The following is a 20,817-nucleotide window of genomic DNA, read 5'->3' on the forward strand; positions in this document are numbered from 1 at the left end:
CAGGGCCGCCGAGGGAGGGGCGGCGCGGGGCTCTCGGCGCCTGAGGCACCGGGAAAGTCCCCAGCGGGGCGGTCCCGGCCGGGCTGTCCCCAGCGGGGCTATTGCTGGTCCCCGGCCCCCCGCGTGAGTCCGTCCCCGTTGCCGGGGCTGCGCTGGGAGGCGCGGTGCCTGCAGGGGCTGTGCCCCCGCCCCGCCGGGCTCGGCTCTCCCGCGGCGGGCTCTCCTGCTCTGCGCTGCCGGGCTCCGCTCGGAGCAGCCGCCTTTAACACCTACGTAAGTCTGAGGCCTCTCCCTGCTCGGCCCGAGCGCTCCCGCGGTGCGGCGCGTCTGGGGTGCAGCGCCCACAAATCCCGGCTGGAGGCGGCGGCTCCTGTGGATAAGGCTGGACGGAGCAATTCGTGTGCCACTCCCCAGCAAAATGATTTCTTCCAGTATTCGCTTTCAGCGCTCCCTTCCCTAACTCTATTTCCTTCATCTTTTACAAGAGATTTCCCAGACCACCTGCAGTTCGCTGTACCTATTTCAAGCATTTCGTGAAGCTGCCAGGATATCGCCGTTTTTGCTAAAATCACAGCAAACTTTTCATTTTGCTTTCCGTAAGCAAGATTTAAGAGTTCTAAAGTGGCACGTACTCAAGATTTATACCGTTATTGAAATTAACCCCCGTTTTCCTGAAAAGGGCTTTGAAAATGGCTGAGATGTTTATGATGTTAATGTTGACAGTGAAGTTGGCTGAGTTTTGAAGGAATAGCCTGAAACAGAGGTAGTAGGGTCCAAGTCTTAAAATCTTTGCTATTAAAAAAATTGCATATTAAAATTAAATGGCAAGGGAAAATTAATCCCTGGTGTTCCTTTTTCTCCTGAGTTAAATGCATTTAATGGTTATGGTTGTCTTTTCAATCATATTGACAAGCAAATAGTTTATTAATTCCTCTTACCAGAAATGTAAGAGCATTGATAGCATGCCTTATTACATTCCTGAACTCAGTCTCCTGAAGATCCAGGCCTTATTTATGTTACTTTAGTATCATAAAAAGAAGAATTAAGACATTCATTGGCTATCTACTGCTTCATACCAGCAGCTGAAGTACCACACTGCTTTGATTTATTCTGAGGGCTGTTATATCAAATGCTGTTGCATGTTGTTTTGGGTGAATTGGATATTTAAGTAAGGAAAGATTTTCTCGGCCCTAGAGTTCTTGCTTTATGGTGAGGCATGCTGTCACTGTTCAGAAATTGTTCAGTGCTTAGCCTCCACAGCCACCTGAACAGAATGTGAATTTGTTTACAGATGAGATACATGTCATCCTGTCCCAGATGGGTGGAAAAATGCAGCTTGTAGCTGATCAACACTGGTGCCTTTGTTTGCTAAAATGTATAAATAGTAAAAAGTTTTGTAGTACTTTTGTGGATTTGCCACCCAGCACCCCTTTCTATCTAGAAATTAATACCTTGGCTCTGGGTGTTGATCAGCCTCATCAGAACCTAGGATAGGGACAAGACAGGTTTTTATCTTACAGATTAGTGTATAGCCTGGGAGAGGTGAGTCCTGCTCCCAGATTCCAGAATGGTCATTTTTATTGTATGTTGATGAAGGTTATTTCAATTTAGATCTTTGCAGATTGAGTCTGTGACCTTCCCAGACATGAATGTACATTCATTAGGTGTACATCTTTGTGGTTTTAGATTTCCAGCTCAAGGTCTGTGCATGTGTGCTGATTTTCCAATGAAGTACATCCTGGTAACTGGTGGTGTCATCTCAGGCATTGGCAAAGGGATCATAGCAAGCAGCATTGGCACCATCCTGAAATCATGTGGTCTTCGTGTCACTGCAATCAAAATTGATCCTTACATAAACATAGATGCTGGAACCTTTTCACCATATGAACATGGTATGAAGATAAGTGCTGTTCTCTTTCACATAAACATTTGTATTTCCAATAATGTGTTCTGGTTTTATTTTTTAAAAACCAATAGTATGGTGTTTACAAGTTGTTTTATCATTGTTTTGAAAGTTTATTGCTTACTCTGTGTTCTCAAGGACACTGTCTGCTCTAAGTTAAGAAACAGAAGCCTGTGTTTTTGAAGATACTGTTATGAGCAGATGCTTCCTCTCTCTAAAATACCACTTCACTGGGAAAATCCTAGCTGTAAGACTTGTTCAGTTAATGCTGTCTTCAGTTCAACTTGACTAAAAACCCCTTTTAAATAGTGCTATGAAACTTACTTGAAACTTAAGTCCTTAAGAGTTACTTAAGAATGCTGTTCTCTGGGTATCAGGGCCTTCTAGTGTAAGTGCCTTCATGAGAGTTAGCTTAAAAGTTCTCATTTTAGTAAAAAAAAAAAATCTATTCAAAAACATTAGTGAAGCTTAGAGAACCTAAGTTCATTGAAGTGGAGTGTTGTACTTTGGTGGGATATACATTTCTGTAGTCCACTTTTTTCTGCATTAGTGATGTAACTTGTTTTGCCATTGATTTATTGGGTCAGGGCAAAATATTTACAGTTTTTCTGAAGAGCTTTCCAGCCTTACCTCAAGATCTAGTAACTTGAATTGTGTCAGAAGTTGACTAGGTTCAGAAATTAGAGACTCTTTAGAGGGCTGAGAAAAGTGAAGCTGAAGGGTATTTTAAGTGGATTTTTCAGGGTCAGAAATAACCATTGCTGTGGACATGGATGAAACAATTGACTCAGAAATGGTGATTACGTTTGAAGAAGCATTTTTCTTCATCATAACTTTACTCCTGATCAAAGCCTCAATCTTTAAAATAGATCAAATCAACAAGATTTTATAGTGAGACACTTTTAACATGTATAATAATTCATGCTTACAAAAGCATAGTTTTTCTCTCCTACCAGTAAATGAATATTTTATTTGTTGCTGATTTATGATTCCTAGAGGTTGTTTTCTTCCAGTGAAGGATTACTCTGCTGTTGAAATCCTGGTTAAATATTTATGTGTCTTAAATATTTTGGCAATGTAATTTACATTTGATTTGCAAAACTATATCTATCTGAGGGATGGACATTAGATGTAAAACTGACTTGGATATTAAGTCATACAGATTGACAATGCAGCTTGGGTTGCATTATGGACTTTATTGATATGTTGTTGTCATACATAATTGAATTTTTTTTCATTATATTTTAAGATGTCTGTGGAATTCCTGCTGTGTGTTTCATAATTTCTGATTATTTTGTTGTTTTTCTGTCTGCTTTTGCTTTCTTTTTTCAGGTGAAGTTTTTGTATTAAATGATGGTGGAGAAGTTGACTTAGATTTGGGAAATTATGAAAGATTTTTGGACATCAGCCTCTATAAAGATAACAATATCACCACTGGAAAGATATATCAGCATGTCATTAATAAAGAAAGACATGGTGATTATCTAGGAAAAACCGTTCAAGGTAATATTTTTAATTTTGCATTTTTTTGTAATTTTAATTTTTAATTTTTGTATATTTTTAATTTTAGTCCATTCACTCTTCACAAAAGAAGGGATCAGCTAGAACAGGTTGCTTCTTGCTCTGCCACCTTCCTCCTTTCTCCCTTCCAAAAGATATGGAATATTCCTGTAATGTTTGGCTTCTGGGCTCAAGGAAAGGAGAAATGGAGAAAGGACCTAGTAGTTTCTTCTTGGCTTTCTGTTCACTGTTCCCCTTTTGCATGCAAAAATTAGTATATGAACCTAAAGTAAGCTGTGCTTGCCTTCTTTGGTTTTGTTTTGTAGTTGTTCCACACATTACTGATGCAGTTCAGGAATGGGTAATGAATCAGGCAAAAGTTCCTGTGGATGATGACAAAAAAGAGCCACAAATCTGTGTAATTGAGGCAAGTATAGAACCTTTTAGGTTGTATATCTACAGTGACCACAATGAGCTTCTTTGCTTTCTCTTTGCTCCTTACTGTAAAGAGGTCAGACTGAAGTTTTATGGAGAGCAGAAATTCAAAAACACGTTCTATGTTCTTTGGTTTGGTCTGAAAGAGAGGCATGGTCTTATCTCTACAACTTCCATTTACTTGACTGAATCCACTCTAGAATACAGCTGAAATTGAGCTTCTTAAGAGTTCATCAACTTAGAGAATTCAAGCAGTTACTGTAATGTAAACTGTCTATTCCAAGATCCAGATGTTTGACTGAAGCTTTATACTGTTAATAGTATTGAGAGAACCTGTGTAATACCTGAAATCTCCTGTGGTCTGTAGGACAGCCTTTTACATTGTAGCTTCCATAGAACTTCAAATGTTCATCTTGTTGCTTGTGGTCATGCTTCAAGGAATATATTTAAACAATGTGTAAGTTTGTGTCCCACTTTCTGATGTTATCTTTTGTGGCAACTTTGTTAATTACTTAACCTGCTGATGTTCTGCACAATGGAAACAAGGATTTTGACCCACCCTTAGTAGGGCACTGAGACAGCTGGATGAAAGCCAGTAATTGCTAGTAGTACTATTACAGTAGAAAATAATGAAAAAAAGGTTATGGTTGTGAATTTGACAGAACACGTCACAGATTTAATGCCAGAAGTGACCCCTCAATCAATAGTACCATAAACTTTGTGACCCAGCAGCAGAATTACTCAGTGTTTCTTATGCAGAAGAATCTGCCTTGATTGAGATACACTTACTAGTATACCTATAGATCTTTTTCAGATGTTCACAGTGGGAGTCAAATATTTAATTTAAAACAAATATGAAAAAGTAAATACAGAAGTTGCACAAAACCATTAATGAATGATGGTCATATCAGTCCTTTAACTACAGTTTTTTCAGTTTTTTTTCTGTTTTGGTTTGGAGGTTTGGTTTTTTTTTGTTGTTGTTGTTTTTGTTACATTTATACCTCTAACCTGACAAAATTATTTTTCTTTAGTACTCTAAAAATAATTGTAACATTTTTCCGTTGTAAAATCCTGAAGGACTTAGACTAAATGTATGTGCTGTGCAAATATAGTTGTCAGTTTTTCTGGTACTGGATGAACAGAAATATGTAATTCTGTCGAAAACCACTTGGTGGCACAAAAAGATCATTCTGGAATACAACTATTTCATCAGACTTGTGTGCAAAGCTGCTTTATTCAGTGCTTAGTCTGCTATAGCTCCCTGTGTCCTTGAAAGGCATCTGATTTCTGTCTTAATAAATAAATTTCAGCATGGATTTAGTCTTGCATTTTGGTTTGGTAATAAACAATTATTGGTGTTGGAAAGCCGTGATAATGTTGAGAAATGTCTGTCTCTAGTTAATCACAAGTATTTTTTAATCTGACAGGAAATAAAGTTTTCCTATACGAAAACCTTTGCATCAGCCTAACTATTGATTACTGGTTCACCACTTTGAAGGCAGTGTGAAGCGTGTATTATTCAGCAGCACCACACATCTTCCCCTGGGAAGCTTATGGATTTGGTGGAAAGTGAACATAACAAAACTGGAAAATTGTTTAATGTTTTCCACAAGAAACAAACTGTGCAGTGTAGATGAGAGCACTTTGTAGAGTATCTTTGCAAATTTCAATTGTCAGGGTTTTTTTTCAGATAAAAGTTTCAGAAAACATCTTGAAATACGTGAGACATTTTTTTCTTTTGTTTTTGCTTTCTGCCACTCTGACATATCCATTTCCTTTTCAGCTGGGTGGAACCATTGGGGATATTGAAGGAATGCCATTTGTTGAAGCATTTAGACAGTTTCAGTTCAAAGCAAAAAGAGAGAACTTCTGTAATATCCATGTTAGCCTAGTACCACAGGTAAGTTATTAGAATTAATAATATAAATTTTACTCTATATTGGCTTTATATTTGTTCCCTTGTCTCATTAACCCTTTCATGCTGGAGTCAAGTCAAGACCACTGTAACTCCTTGTACAGGACCGAAAGTATTTTTTCATTTGAACTCTAAATTTTGCTTCACAACTCACTGGGGATATTTTGGTTAGCAAAGGTTTGTAATGATGATAGTTTTCACCTTCTACAGAGAAAAAGATAATTACCAACTACAGCTGTGGATTAGAGAATTGAACAGCAATTGGTAGGATCAATTCAGTGTATTTGAGGACAGAATTATTTATTACATGTGACTATTTCAAAAACAGTCACTGGAGGCTTTGTGCTGTGTTGGACATTCTCCATTTTTTAGCCAAATCCAACTTTTGGAATATTCTTCTTCTTCTGTCCTAACCAATTATATGGAAATTTTTCTCTAAAAACAAAAACAACAAAATAAACTTGACCTGAATTGGAACCCTGTGGTTTCATCACAGTATTTCATATACAAGTGATAACAGTGGTGTAATTTTTCTGTTTTTGGCATATTATGACTCTCTTTGGATATGTTTATTTCCTGCAAATATTATTACTTGCAATTCATTTTGTCTTTTAATCTGTAACTGCTTTGTTAGCAGATGTTAGTTGCTATTTGAGCTTTCAAAATGTGCCTTTTCAGCCTAATGCTACTGGTGAACAGAAGACAAAACCAACACAGAACAGCGTTCGAGCACTGAGGGGTTTAGGCTTGTCTCCAGATTTGGTGAGTCAATAAATACAGATTTTTATTTATAGGTCATCTAGAAATATCCTTGCATAACTTGGGTTCAAAGAATAAGCCATAGTCTCTCAGGAGAAATGAGAATTTTAGAAGAAATGCAAAATATGTGCTGCATGGCTCCATTAAAGCCACAGGAAATCAAATTAGTGAAAATCACTCTAAGCTAACTTAATTCAACTAACTTCTTGCAATATCTTAGGACTGTAGCTAGGTTCTTCTAAAGGCATCTTTTTTATAAAAATAATTCTTCACTGCTAAAAATAATTGAAATCTTGATTCACTTTGTAGAAAGACCTAGAATGTTGCTGTCTTGTAACATTCAGATTTTTTTTTTTGCATTATTAAGAAGAAGCAATATGTGTATCCTCAAAAAAGAAAAATTATTTATAAGATAGTCACACAACTAAATTTTATGTTGTGCTTTTTCTGGTTTTTTTGAGCTCTTTCATTTTGCATTTATGAATGAATGTGTTTTTAATTACAAAACCAAGGGATTTGGAAATAGGGTATGTGTAAGATGTGTTTGGTGTGAAGTGGCTGTGACATGATAATTGTAACCAGCTTGTGGAAGGAAAGACTTTTATTAATGTAATGCTGTACTGTCTTCCAAGTTTCAGGGTGTAATCTCCAAAATCCCTCTTGAAGTGCTAATTGCATAGGGAAAGTTGCCTGTTCTTTTTGAAGGCCTTTAAGGCAGTTGCCAGGGCCCTGACTTCCCCCTCCCAACCAAAAAAAAATTTTCTTTAAAAAGCCTGTTAAGTGGGTGTGTGTAATAAAAGGAGAGCAGACAAACACAGTGACTGTCTTGCATCTTGGGTTCTTGCCTGGGGCAGTTCTGGACTGCCAGGAGCACAGCATCATTTTTGGTTTTTGACTGCTGCTGTTGACACCTGAAGCAGGGACAGCTCTCACTTCAGGTCCAGCCTCTTGGTGCCCTCATAAAGTTCCTTGAGTGCTGCTTCAGGACAATATTTAAATGGTTGCTGTCTTGGCCAGGCAGCACATGGAGCAGCTCCTCCAGCCAAGCCTGTTCCATCCAGTTCTGAATCCCTGCTGCCTCCCTGCCTGCTCCCAGGCATCCCTGGGGGGGCTGCTCAGCTCTGTGTGCCCCAGCCTCTGTTCTGCCCAGGCTGCTCTGAGTGCCAAATGGACATTGTGCTGTGGCTGCAGAGATCCTGTGCTCTGATGCAGCACTTAGAGTCTGCGCTTGTCAGAGCTGCCCTGTTGGATTCAATTTTTCCTTGCTTTGTGTTATGTTCCTTTGCAGTGCATCTCTCCCATTTTTATTGTAGCCATGCTATTTTTGTGCTAGCTCTGATGTTTTTGATTTCTGTGTCTGCATTAACTTTAAATGGATGATAGATTTCAAAGTGGGTTTACTCATGTGCTTGTACTATCAAGGTTTATAAATTATACCTTCAAACTTCAAACTGTACCAAACTTTAGGAATGAATTGTGCTTAAGTGAATAGAATGTACAATTTGTTTCCTAATTACATTTTGATCTAAAAGCACACTAATTTTCCCTTGGTATTTTTTTCTGTTTCTAGAATTACTTCTAAAGATAAGTTAATTAGACTCAATCAGTATCAATGTAGCTAAGCTGCATTAGCAAAGTGATCAAAGGGCAGCTACAAGCTTCTGAGCAAAAGGGCTTGATGAATTAAATAGTTGCATTTGCTTGAAAGAGGGGGAAAGTAACGAACTAGCCTTGTAACAGGCTCATCCTACTTTTTGTTATACTTTCAGGTTTCAAAGTAACTGAAGGGAGTAGACTGAGTAATCAGTAGCACTTTACTAGAGCAGTTCTGCATTTTGATCTAGTTGCCTGGAGTTACATAATGCACAAAAAGACCCTTTCCAACAAGCACTAAAGCATATAATTATTTTTTCAAGTGGTTAGAAATTATTAATATTTTCTAAAATTACTGGGGTTTAAATGTGTCAACAAAATACTAGCACCAGTAAAAACTCCATACAATTATGAATTAGTTTTCTCTTCTTTGGCCTCGTTTTTGTCATCATGTCTACAGTAAGAAGATGGTGAAATACTGAAATACTCATGCATGTAAGCTAAATGCTATTGCTCTCAATTTAAATCTGATCTTACTGATAAGATTACAATATTTCTTTTGATTAATCATATTCATACTTCTAGAGCTGCTAGACTTGAGGCAAAGAGTGTTGCAAAGAGTAGCTGCAAGAAAGAAGAATGTGAGGAAGGAATATTACAGAGAATTCCAATGAAAGATGAATGAAAATTGGTCAGTATGGGCAGGTGATGGATTTGCTTCTGCCTTGCTAGTAGATATTTGTGAGCTCTGATATATCATAGAACTCCAAAAGGGGGGAAAGAGTAAAAAAAGAGACATTTGTTTGTGCTCTGCTTCCAAAAGAGATGAATTTCACTATGAAATATTGAGGATCTTCTATTGGTTTGCCTAGTAAATATTTGAAGTTTTTTCCTGTTATGACAGATAGTCTGCAGAAGTGCAAAACCTATAGAGATGGCTGTGAAGGAGAAGATTTCCATGTTTTGTCATGTGGAGCCTGAGCAGGTCTGTACTTCAATATTACATGTGGGAAAGTATACAAATATTTCTGTGCATTTCTCTTTTCAACTTCTGACTGCTTCATTCATATGTGATTGTTTTTATAATTTTTATCTTGCTATTATGCATGACATAGCATTTTCAAAATATCAGGAGTATATATGTTAAGTTTTATGTCAGACAGTCATTAATAATTTCAATGTGTGTTGAGTAAAAGCTAATAAAAAATAGATTTTGAGTGCATGGTTAGTTGTTATACATAGCATGAAACTGTACAGTTTTCACAACTATGGCTGGTTTTATTAATTATTTATTATTATGTATTTATTGCCCATAAATCCTCTCAAGTGATTATAATAATGGATGAACAAAGTGTGGTTAAAGCTAGGTGATTTGCTTATGTCCACAGATATAAGCAACAGCCACATGAATGCTCTTACTGTGATTATATGTAATGGGCTAATTATGCCCTTAAGCATGCATCTATGGTGTAGTTATATATTCTCCTATAATTCATGTGTGGTTTTTCCCCCAATAGTTTACAATTAATTGCTATTCAAATATTAATTTTGATTAATTGACTGCTCTTTAAATATTTTTCCAAGTGAGAGCATTTTACTTTTCAATGGACTGGATAATGCTGAAGGTACAACAGATTCAGATTGAATGGGCACACAGAGAGGCACGGGGCAGCACACACATGTACAAAGTTTGTGATGAGCAGAAGCATCTCGAGGGTAACAAAGACAGTACACATGTCTTGAGAATACTTGTGCTCAGGATTCTGAGCTCTGTGATCTCAGGTAAACCAAGCACAATCACCTTAATTGCTGGCAGCTTGGATGCAGTTTATAAATGTGTTCTGAACAAAAAGGTCCTTAGATGGACTGTACTCAGTAATTACATCCACTAGTTCACTAACAACATACTTTTAGGAGCCTGTCACAACCCAATTGGGTCTGTTTTGTTAGGTTTAATTTGTTTTCTCGCTTTCATGCTTAATACTCCTCAAGCTTGTGAGAGGGGAGGAAGGAACTGCTAGCAAGCATGAGTGTTTGTGGGGCCAGATGTTTGCATTAAAATTGGTGCATTGATAGGCTTGACAAGCCTGGATGATGGTATGAAGGAGAAGTAAACCACATTTTTACTTTTTGAGTAACTTTTTTCTTGTACATTTAATGTAATCTTAAATATTAGCTGTTCTGTCCTGCTCATTCAAAAGGAAGGTATTTAAAAACCAGAATGTGTGTAGAAGAAAAAATGCATGTAGTATCCAAAAGTAGAATGAACGTTTCCTATGAAAAATTTACATAATTTTTTTATGTTCTGCCTTTTTTTTGTTAGGTGATATTTATTCATGATGTTTCTTCTACTTACCGAGTACCAATCCTATTGGAGGAGCAAGGCATCATTAAGTATTTTAAACAGAGACTAAATTTACCTATTGATGACCAGCCAAGTGATCTTCTAATGAAGTGGAAGAAAATGGCTTGCAGGTATTCTACATTCTGCTGCTTTCTCTAGAAGTGTTGTAATTCCAGGTCGGTTTTAGCTGCTATGAAGTCACCAAACTGGACTGACTGGGTTAGTGCTGATGGACACCTGTGAATGGTCTGGGTTTAAAACCACTGGCAGTTTGGAAATTTAAGGGGATATTTTGTGGAGTTGAAGAAAAAGCAAATGCTGTTAAAATGTTGCTGTTTTTTTTTTTTTTTTTTTTTGGTGAAATTTGGTGTAGTAACTGAAGAACTTTTTTTTGTCAGATACGAAAGGTTGCTGAAAGTGTGTTCCATAGCTCTCGTGGGCAAGTACACAAAACTAAGTGACTGCTATGCATCTGTTTTCAAAGCTCTGGAACACTCTGCATTGGCAATTAATTACAAACTGGATTTAATGGTGAGCATATTTCTGGCTTTTGCTTTCAGGAATGCTTTGATTCTACTGTTGTATCATTCTGTGGTAACCTACTAGTTCCCATCATGTGTGGCAGTTTTAATTCATGTGAAAACTAGAAAATGAAACATGCAGATAAATACAGACTGGCCAAGCATCTCATTTTTTAAAAGAAATGTTTACAGATTTAATTATTTCATTTGGGACTAAACTTACCTGAAAGGAACACTGAAGTTACCCAAAACTGGATCTGTTGAAAAAGCAGATTTTATCTTCAAATTTGTATTTACTATCATAGTTAGATTTCACTTGTTTTCATGACACTTAGTTTTATGGTGAACTTGGCAGTCTTGGGTTAACAGTTGGATTCAATGATCTTAGATATCCTTTCCAACCTAATTATTTTATGACTAGAAAAGGGCAAATGTACCAGTCTTAAAAAAAAAAAGGCACAAATTAGGATTTGGGGAAATGGCAGGTGGTCAGCCTTTTCTTGTTCCCTAGGAAGAGTATTAGCTAATACTCTAAAAAATTGTTTCTGTGTGCATGAAGAAACAAGAAAATGGGAACAGCCAGAATTGATGCCTGAAGATTTTTAGATCCTGACTGGAAATGATCCTAAGCAGCCTGCTGTAATTTGACTTGCTTTGAGCAGGGAGTGAGGCTTGGGACTTCCCAATGTCCTTTCTGCCCTACATGATTGTGTCACTGTAGGGTTTCGTACCAATAGCTGCAGAGGGGAAAATTTTTATGATATGAAAAATAGCTTTGCTTTTAGCAAAAAAGGTGAAATGTGCCTATCCTGTCTGCAAATGTACAGCAAGCTTCATGTGCTGCTGGTCTTAATTTTGGTGGGACTTCTGCATTAACAAACATGAAAACTGATGGCTGTTGAGCTCCAGTGCAGTGTTGCAATGTTAACAGACACAGTTCCCACTGTTCTTTACTGCATGTCCGAATCTCTTTTTACTGTTTATGCCCAAAGGCTGTCAGTATAATCCCATACTGTGAAGGAGCTGCTTAATCTGAATGACAAAATGTTCATGCATCTTTAACTGATAAATGTTCCTTCTTAATATGTTTGGCAAGGAAAATACAGTTAACTCCAACTGTCATTAGTTTCTCTTTCCAATTTTGCAGTATCATAGTGTCTTTTTAGTTGGTTGTGTAATATTCTTCTAGTATAGAATAGCAACATTCAAAAGTAGTTATTTTTCTGTTGTATTTTGTGCCTTCTGGAATGTGGAAAAAGTAGAAAATATTTGCTAGAAAGCAGTCTTGTCTGGGAAACTTTCAGCCATCTCCTTGTCAGTTGCCTTTCTCTGCACACAGGTGAGTTCTGCCATTTCAGATGATCTCATTTTTATGGAGGATGGACTTTACATCAGAATGTGGTTAATTATGTTAATCTGAGAAAAAGGCTGACAGAACCCAGAATCAAACTCTGATCTTTTGTGTCCCCAGTGCAGTACATTGTCCCCTCACTTCACTCTAGTGGTGCATCAGGACCCGTGCTTTTTAGTAATACTTGAGATTCTAATGGACCATTTCCAGTAGGGTATAGGTAATGATTCTTTTTCCCTTTCTACCCAAGAGTCCCAGGAACACCTTTCTCACAAACAGTGCATATTTTTCCAGTCTTATTATAAGATTGGGCAAGCTGTGGCACCCAAAAGCCAGACAAGTAAACATCCCGGCCACATCCCATTGGGATGGCAGGATAAGGTCAGCACCACTCCTTGTTTGGCCCTGGTTGCCCTAGGAGGGTAACCTGGGTTCAGAGTTGCAAAGCATTCTGGTTAATCTGCTTCCCTGGAGGATGCCAAACAGGGCTGCAGGCAGACACAGCTCCTGAGCTGTGTGCAAAGAAAAGGGCACAGATTGCTGCAGTTTGAGCAAACACTGGATCTTGAAAGCAAATACTGGATCTTCAGTGAAGTTGTTACAGTTTTATTGGCAAATTCACTTGAAACTCTTAATAATTTCTCTTAACACTTGATCATATACTGTCTGCTGCTTGTTCTGTGGAAGAAGAGACCATTTCATTGCATGTTTTTCTCTATTAGTACATAGATTCAACAGAACTTGAACGTTCTATGGAAGCAGAGAACTCAGTGAAATATCACCAAGCATGGCACAAACTGTGCAAAGCAGAGTAAGTGACATTGGGCATTCTGTATCCCAAATGCAGACCATGATATTTATTTCATGTGATGAAAAATGATTCAGTAAATGAAATAATTTCTCAATGCATCCAGACTTTTGTTACTTATGTGAAATTGAATGGATGGTGAAAAGCTTCAGCAAATTGAAGTATCAACATATGTCCTCAAAGTCTGCTCAATCTCTTTAGACAAATTGCAGGTTTTTTTGGTTGTTGGTTTAGGGTTTTGATTTTTTTGTTGTTGTTTTGCTTTTTTGGATATCCTTTCTTTACAGTGCAGATCAGTTGTCAAAGCTTTGTTGTCAACATGCAGCATAGTGAAAGGTGCTTGTAAATGCACCCTGCAAATGTTTTTGTTAAGAATCATTGTTAGGATTTCAATTTGTATTTTTAAAGTGATGTTGTTTCTTGTCTAGCTGCATTTAGTTTTTTTGGTATTAGAAGATCTAAATTTTGGGTGTTAGGATTTTAAGCAATGAGTATGTAGCTAGTTTATTTGAGCACTATTTATTTAAGCAGTGGGAATTTCACTGTGAAATGTGATATTGGTCAGATGATAATTGGGGTAGGTAGATGAAACAAATCTCCAATTTTAATGTCTTTGTATTCTGAATGTTCATATAAAACATGCCTTTCATGAATTGTGCTTGCTTAGTTATAACTTCAATAGTCTTCAAGTTGTGTGGATTCCTCAGCTGGCTTGATTCTACATGTTAATTCTTTTATATATGGCTGTCATTACAGTGGCATTCTGGTCCCAGGAGGTTTTGGAATTCGGGGAACAGAAGGCAAACTCCAAGCTATCTCCTGGGCAAGAACAAAGAAAAAACCTTTTCTTGGTAAGATCATTAGAGTGAGAAATTTCTGTGTTTAGGAGATGTATAGCAAGCTAATTGATTTGATTAAAAAAAGACAAACCCCTACATTAGAAAAGGATCCTGTCTTAGGGAAGTATGTGTGATGTTGTGACTATCTGCCATGTAAAGAATCCCCAGGAGCATAGTCTTGTACCACATCTGCTGTATGAGGAAGGGAAAAAAACAATCCCATCTGCAAAGGTTTAATTTACATGTACAAAAGTGGAGAGTCTTTGCTTCTCATTGAAATTGTATCACTATAATTCTCTTTATTAAACAGTTTGCAGAAAACATAAATGTCTTTGGACCGCTTTTGCTATATTAAATGTTTTTTTTTTTGATTTACTGGTATATGTTATTACAGTAAAGTCCAAAGACATCATCTGGCCTATAAGCTAAGTGCTGTTTGTGTAAGTGCTTCTGAGGCTTTGCTTCCCACTCCATATTTCTTACTTTTAAGTGTCTGAGTAGTTGCCAAAGCAAAGTCTGAATCTGGATGTACCCAGGCTTTCAGCTTCTGTTTCTCTTTGCAGTAATTATTGGTGAAATAGATGAGAGAAATTAAATATCTTTGAAAGGGCTTAAAGTGCATAATTGTGTCACATGTATTTACAATGTGCCAAGTTTGAAGTGTGAGTTTTACATTGAGCAGCCACTTTTGGTTTAGGTTTTTTGTAAGTCTGTGTATATGCAATGAATACCAAGATTTCAAAGCAGTCAAGTTTAAGACAGAGCAGCAAGTACTTAGTCAGTCCCATTCTTTGGCCTGGAAATTCTGGAGTTTTTGTTTTCTCTTCTAGGAGTTTGCCTGGGAATGCAGTTAGCAGTTGTGGAATTTGCAAGAAACTGTTTGAATTGGGAAGGTGAGCTCAGTAGGCTGGTGTGAATATGATTTATTTAGAGGAACTTTTATTCTCTGTGTGAAATGTATGTCTATTATTAGAACTGTTTACAGATCCTGTGGTTGTTAGATACTTAGCTCTTGCAACAAGACCATTTTCAGCTAAGTACCCTGTGCTTCCTCTCTGTGCAAGGGAGTAAGAACTCTTTGTTATATGGATTGTTTGAAACCTGCTTTTTGATCTAAAGAGTGTAGAAGAAAGTGTGCTTTAGAGTTCACCTCTGTAGTCTCTTTCTGAAGGGTGCTGAAGCTGAGAAGTGGTTTTCTCACTTACCTTCATTAGCCAGAGGGGCCAAACAAGAGCCATTCAGTAGTAGTATGAAGAGATTTAACTTATCAATGAATTTCTAATACTAAGAGCTGGGAGAAAAGTGTTTTAGAAAGCAAGAAAGGGAACTTATGTGTCTGAGGTCATATGCTTCCTATGATTGCTTCAAAAGTGGTGCAGGATGCATTTCAAATCATGAGATTGTTACATAAATATAGACAAGCCCTGAAATGCCACAGAGCTGTTATGAGTTTGTAGTGCATGCAGAGCAAATGTACTGTGTTTACTTTGAACTTCTGTTCCAGATGCAAATTCTACAGAATTTGACCCAGACACAAAAAACCCAGTTGTAAGTACTGTTTTTTCCCTGCATGTGTTTTGTGAACATACACCTTTCTTAAAAAGGGAGTTTACTCTGTGTTAGTTAAAATTTATCTATATTTCTATGTGGTAGGACATGAGGTGGTATCTGCTGTCCTTACTCAGTATTGTTTAGAAAGGTATTTTCTTTTGATAGTCTCTTGCCATTGCCTATTTGCTTCTGTGAATTGCCTTAGCTTTAATTTTTTAATTTTTCTTATGGTTTCCTTGTGTGTAAACTCATGCTGGGAGTAGACAATTATTATTAAGTTGGCTTTACTAGGGAATAAAATATAAAAGGGAGCTGAAACATGTAGCACAAGCTGTTACCAAAATAAAAATTTGTATGACAAGATAAGGATTAAATGGAAATGGGCTGAAAAATTTTTGTATTTCCTATATATATAGTATAAATAATCACTACACCCATCCTCCCCATGCATCTTACAGTTCTCCTTTTGACAAAACTGTCAATGCCCCAGATATGGCAGGGCTCTCTGCATCATATGCTGATGATAGCATTTTAGAGTGGATTTCACTGCATTAATAATGTAGTAAAACTTATAAGTGTAAAACTTATAAGTGTAGTAAAATTTATAAGTAGTAAAGCTTATAGAGCATGTGCTCAGTTTTTCAAAGTTGCTTGTTTGCATAGGAAAGATAATCTAGTCTGAACTTTTGAAGGTAAATTAAAGACCTTCAGAGTTTCAGGGTGAGACTTGCTGCTAGAATTTGGTGGTATTTGGAGAAGTCTCCAGGTGAGTGAAGGGAAACTTTTGGCATCAAATTTGTGGCCTTACCATAGTTAGAGGTCTCTTCCTTTCTCCTTGACTATGTGCAAAAATGTACTCTTTCACTGCAGGGGTCAATTTCATAATAGCAATGCGTTGTAAAATGTGGAAGATGTTGAAAGCTTACTGTAGAATTTTAGGTTGTAAGAAGATAGAGTACAGAAGACAGATTCTGGGGCATCCTTATTTCTAGAGCTTTTTGAGTGTCAGTTTTATTTAATGGTATTTATCTAATTTGAGTGTCAGTTTTATTTAATGATATTTAACTGGGTGATCTGCAGTTTACATTCAAGGGCAAGTAAAGTAGATTGTTGAAGAGAAAATTATGTGTACATAAAGTTAAGAAAATAATGGAGTGAATGTGTCATAGAAGATTAATACATTGTTTATGATGGAAGTGTTATCATTGCAGTATGTATAATGGATATTCTGTTTTTCTGAGCTGCATTAAGGTTCTGAAATTGGTTATTGACAGTCATATTTCAGCATCTTAATCTGATCTTTGACAGCTCAGTTCTGGACAAGAAACAGATGTAAATCTTTCCAAGTGGAAGATTTGCACTACCAATAATTACAGCCACTAAATAATCTGCTTTAGCAGAGTCCATCTTGTGCTGAAAGCTGTTTAGATATTCTATATAATCAATAAAAACAGTTGAAATAGAAGCAGATTACTGAACTATCAAACTGATGTAGTTGTTTCCTTATCCAAGAAAGTTAATTGGAGTATATCAGCACTGATAATATATTGTGATGCTACTGTGCACTAACTTAGGACTGAAGCAGTGTACTTTTCTTTTGGTTTCCCCTCCTTTGAAAACAGAAGAGGGAGAAGGAAGCTACTGGTGAGGCAGTAGTTACATTTCCTTTTATTTTTTTAAGAAAAGATAGAACTTGACAGGTAGTTTTGCAGGGGAACTGAGTGGCATCATAAAAGATGCAGTTACTTACATTGCTTCTTAATTTGCTAAGCATTCAGGTACTCAGAACTGTACTACTGAAGTTGATAGTTTCATCTAAAGTATGTAGAAAATATTTGGTCTCTTGTGTTTCTCTTTGTTGACTGCATCTATGGAAATTTGAACCTTTTTGCTGCAAATAAAAACTACAATTATCAAGTAGTCCTGTAACTCAGTATTACACAGAACCTTTTTGCTGCAAATAAAAACTACAATTATCAAGTAGTCCTGTAACTCAGTATTACACAGAATCACAGAATCATTTAGGTTGGAAAAGACCTGCAAAATCAAGTCCAACCTTAAACCAAATACCACCTTGTCAACTGGACCACGGCCCTAAGCACCACATACATCTGTGTCTTGAATATCTCCAGGGATGATGACCTCACCACATCCCTGGCTGGCCCATTCCAATGCTTAGCAACCCTTTCAGAGAAATTAGTCCTGATTTCCATCCTGAACCTCCCATGGCACAGCTTGAGGCCCTTTCCTCTCATCCTGTCACTGGCTGCCTGAGAGAATCCCCCGGTGCCCACCTGCTGCTGTTGGGCAGTTGTAGAAATTGATAGGGTCACCCCTGAGCCTCCCTTTCTCCAGGCTAAACCCCAGCCTTCTCAACAGCTCCATGTCAGACTTGTGCTCCAGACCCTTCTTCAGGTCTCTTGCCATTTTCTGGACATACTCCAGCACCTCAATGTCCTTTTGCCCAGGGCAGCTTTCCAGCCACTCTTCCCCAAGCCTGGAGCATTGCTCCAGCTCAGCAGGGCAATGAGAGAGGTAAATGAGCTCTGAGCACAGCCCACGTTCTTGGTTGATTATTTGCAGGTGATGTTCCCATTACGGATTTTTAAGCTTTTTACTTTACTTCTTAGCCTTTTTGAAAAATAATGATAGGTAAATTTTTAGTATTCTTTGCAGGAGAATGGCTGTTCAGAAAGGTCACACATTTGCTTGAGTGTAGAGCTTGGTATGAGTTTTCTCATGCAAATGGTAATTTCACAAATAACTCCTTTAAAGGGAAACCGTATGGTCTGAACTGCTAGTGAACTGGATTCACTGGATGGATGAAAAATTATTTGTTGTTCCATTTCCCTTATCTTCCTCTACTATTAAACTTAACTTTTTTTTAAATGATCCTTTTAATTATGTTCTTTGTCTGTTTTATTGCAACTGCATCTAACACTGTTCTGGAAGAAAAAAAAAGACTTTCTGGAAATAATTTTTTTCTTTGATTTACAAAAGCTAATTTTACTTGTGATCATTGTTCTTCATGTACAATTACACCTTGTATGGGATCATGAACCTGATCTTACTGCACTGGGTAAAATAACTGCATTTTCTATATACTCAGGAAATTGTGCAGAGGTATTTTTTGCCAGTAGGTGACACTCTTAAAACATGTTAATTTCCTAGTGCCCATGTTTCCTATTCAGGATGTCAGTAACCTGATTGAATTCCAAAATTTCTAAGGTTGTCCAAGAGATGAAAAGGAAAGTATGTCTCACACATGCAAAAAGCATGTCCTAAAATTCTGTGATTGTACTTAGGTGTGTATGTAAAGTTGGTAGTGGAGCTTGGTTAGCATAATGTGCATGTGGTGTATTTACTTTTTAAATCAAAGCATATCGTTAATTTAGAATATTTTCGTAAACCAGGAAAAAAGTAATACACACAATTTTCTTTCTTCTAAGAAGTAACACATTTCAACAACTAAAGGGCTTTTGTAAAAGAAAGGCCTAGGAGCATATTAGGACAATCATATGATGTTTAAACATCATATTTTTAAAGTCTTCCATTCATGCATCACTGGTGTGGAGTACTTTATTCCTCATTTCATTGAGGGGAAATTCAGGCAGAGGAATGACAGTAGTATGGGATCTTGAATGCACTTCACAGGCTTTGCAATTAAGCCAAGTCTTTAAGTCCTTAAGTAACTTGAGAAATCTATGTGATTTATCAATATAATGGTTGATGTTGGTGCTAAAATGCAGTCCAAAAATTTCAAGTTCTCTAGTAGGATTAGTCCTTAATCCACTGATTACTTGTCTTCAAAATATCCGTTCTTCATATTTCTCTTTCACTGATTTCTTCTTGAAGTAAATAATAATGCCCATGAAAACACATCTGTTACAGGAATCATGCAATGAAAAGATTAGAACTGCACCAAATAAGGCTAATGAACTTCAACTGCAACAACAGTCACTCAGTTTATATATATACTTGTATGTTCCCATTCACAGAGTCATAACAAAAAAAGTACATACTTATGTAAATATAATTTAAAATGAGCCTCTAATGTTGCAGTTATCATTCTTGGCATTGCTACATTGCTATTGAAAATAAGTACTTAATTTTTGAAAAATTTGAACTGCTTGTTTTATGAAGTATCATCTTTTGTGAGTGATGAAACTGAACTGTGAGGAGTATTGGATAGTGTACTCTAGGAAACACTCCTCAGATGGAATGCTGCACCTTTCTTTTTGTGTGTTTTAGTAACTGTGTGATTTGAATTTCTCTAGAGGTCCAAATAATAGCCCAGGTAGAGCAGGATTTGTTAAATCACACCTCAAATGTAGCTTGAAATAGAAACAGTAGTTCTGAATTAGTTGGAAGGCATTTTAGCTGGAATGTGTGGCTGGTGACTGTGGATGAAACACAACACAAACATGCTTTCTTTTCTGTTAAATCTTTATTCCATATGCTTTAAAATAATAACAAATCCGTGGGTTTAGATGTACATGTCATGTAAACAAATGCCAGGCTCTTCTCCAAAGCAGTGATACTCGTTGTTGCAGATGCCTCACTGTCCTGTACTAGTTATCTTTTTTACAATCATCATAAACTCATCAAAGCTGACAGATCCATCCTTATTTTTGTCCAACGATTTAATTATGTTATCAAGTGAGAATTGATCCTGTTTTTATAAGACAAGAATTAAAGAAAAAAAAAAGAGAATGAAATTATTAGATCACCATGAGCATTTTTCTATGAAGCATGTTGCCAAGAAATGATGCATTCAATAACAGTCAGTGTTACTTGAAGGTGTTACTGGTGGTGTTGTATTTACTGGTTTGACTGGTTAAACTAGTAGGACAGTGTCTGCTGTTTCCTTCCAAAAATGTTAACAAAGATATATAAACATTTGAGAAAGATGAAGTATTACTCAAATGGATTACTTCAGTCTTCGGGGTAAATTTGGAATCTGGGAAATGGAGCAGGTGAAATAGCTGCAGCAGGTGCATAATCACCTGTAAAAATTAATATGCATATGACCTACTCCTTTATTAGACACTAAATTGGGCCCTGTATGCACATTTTGAAAAAAATGTTGCTACTTTCTTTATGCTTTGGGCCAGGATCTGAGGGTCTCTTTCCCTCCCTTTTCTCCCTCCTTAGTATGAATACTGTATTCACTGTTCAAAACGTCTTGCTAATGTAATACATTTAGTTTAGATTATTAGCTTCTTTTATTTGTTGTGTCTGGTAAGAGTGCATGTAGCATCCTGATGCAGTGAATATTCTGATAACAACCCTGATCAG

At 37.0% G+C, this 20,817-nt stretch overlaps 1 protein-coding gene across 2 annotated transcripts in view; it reads left to right on the forward strand.

Annotated features, from left to right (window-relative positions):
* Window position 1: 1 nt before the first annotated feature.
* The window catches only part of CTPS2 (CTP synthase 2), a 61,104-nt gene continuing 40,288 nt past the window's right edge, over window positions 2-20,817 (forward strand). Inside the window, exons 1-13 of one of the 2 annotated variants that reach the window (XM_054628339.2) lie at window positions 2-273; window positions 1,687-1,892; window positions 3,236-3,406; window positions 3,730-3,830; window positions 5,622-5,738; window positions 6,432-6,515; window positions 9,010-9,090; window positions 10,429-10,580; window positions 10,848-10,980; window positions 13,044-13,132; window positions 13,886-13,980; window positions 14,799-14,861; window positions 15,473-15,516. In XM_054628339.2, the coding sequence (XP_054484314.1) occupies window positions 1,709-1,892; window positions 3,236-3,406; window positions 3,730-3,830; window positions 5,622-5,738; window positions 6,432-6,515; window positions 9,010-9,090; window positions 10,429-10,580; window positions 10,848-10,980; window positions 13,044-13,132; window positions 13,886-13,980; window positions 14,799-14,861; window positions 15,473-15,516 (1,314 nt within the window). In that variant the 5' untranslated portion in view covers window positions 2-273; window positions 1,687-1,708. Of the gene's footprint in view, window positions 274-361; window positions 597-1,686; window positions 1,893-3,235; window positions 3,407-3,729; window positions 3,831-5,621; window positions 5,739-6,431; window positions 6,516-9,009; window positions 9,091-10,428; window positions 10,581-10,847; window positions 10,981-13,043; window positions 13,133-13,885; window positions 13,981-14,798; window positions 14,862-15,472; window positions 15,517-20,817 lie in introns of those variants that run through there. The other variant, XM_077172875.1, reaches the window with a different exon arrangement.

This window comes from Agelaius phoeniceus, chromosome 2, assembly GCF_051311805.1.
Source record: "Agelaius phoeniceus isolate bAgePho1 chromosome 2, bAgePho1.hap1, whole genome shotgun sequence".
NCBI classification, from domain to species: Eukaryota; Metazoa; Chordata; class Aves; order Passeriformes; family Icteridae; genus Agelaius; species Agelaius phoeniceus.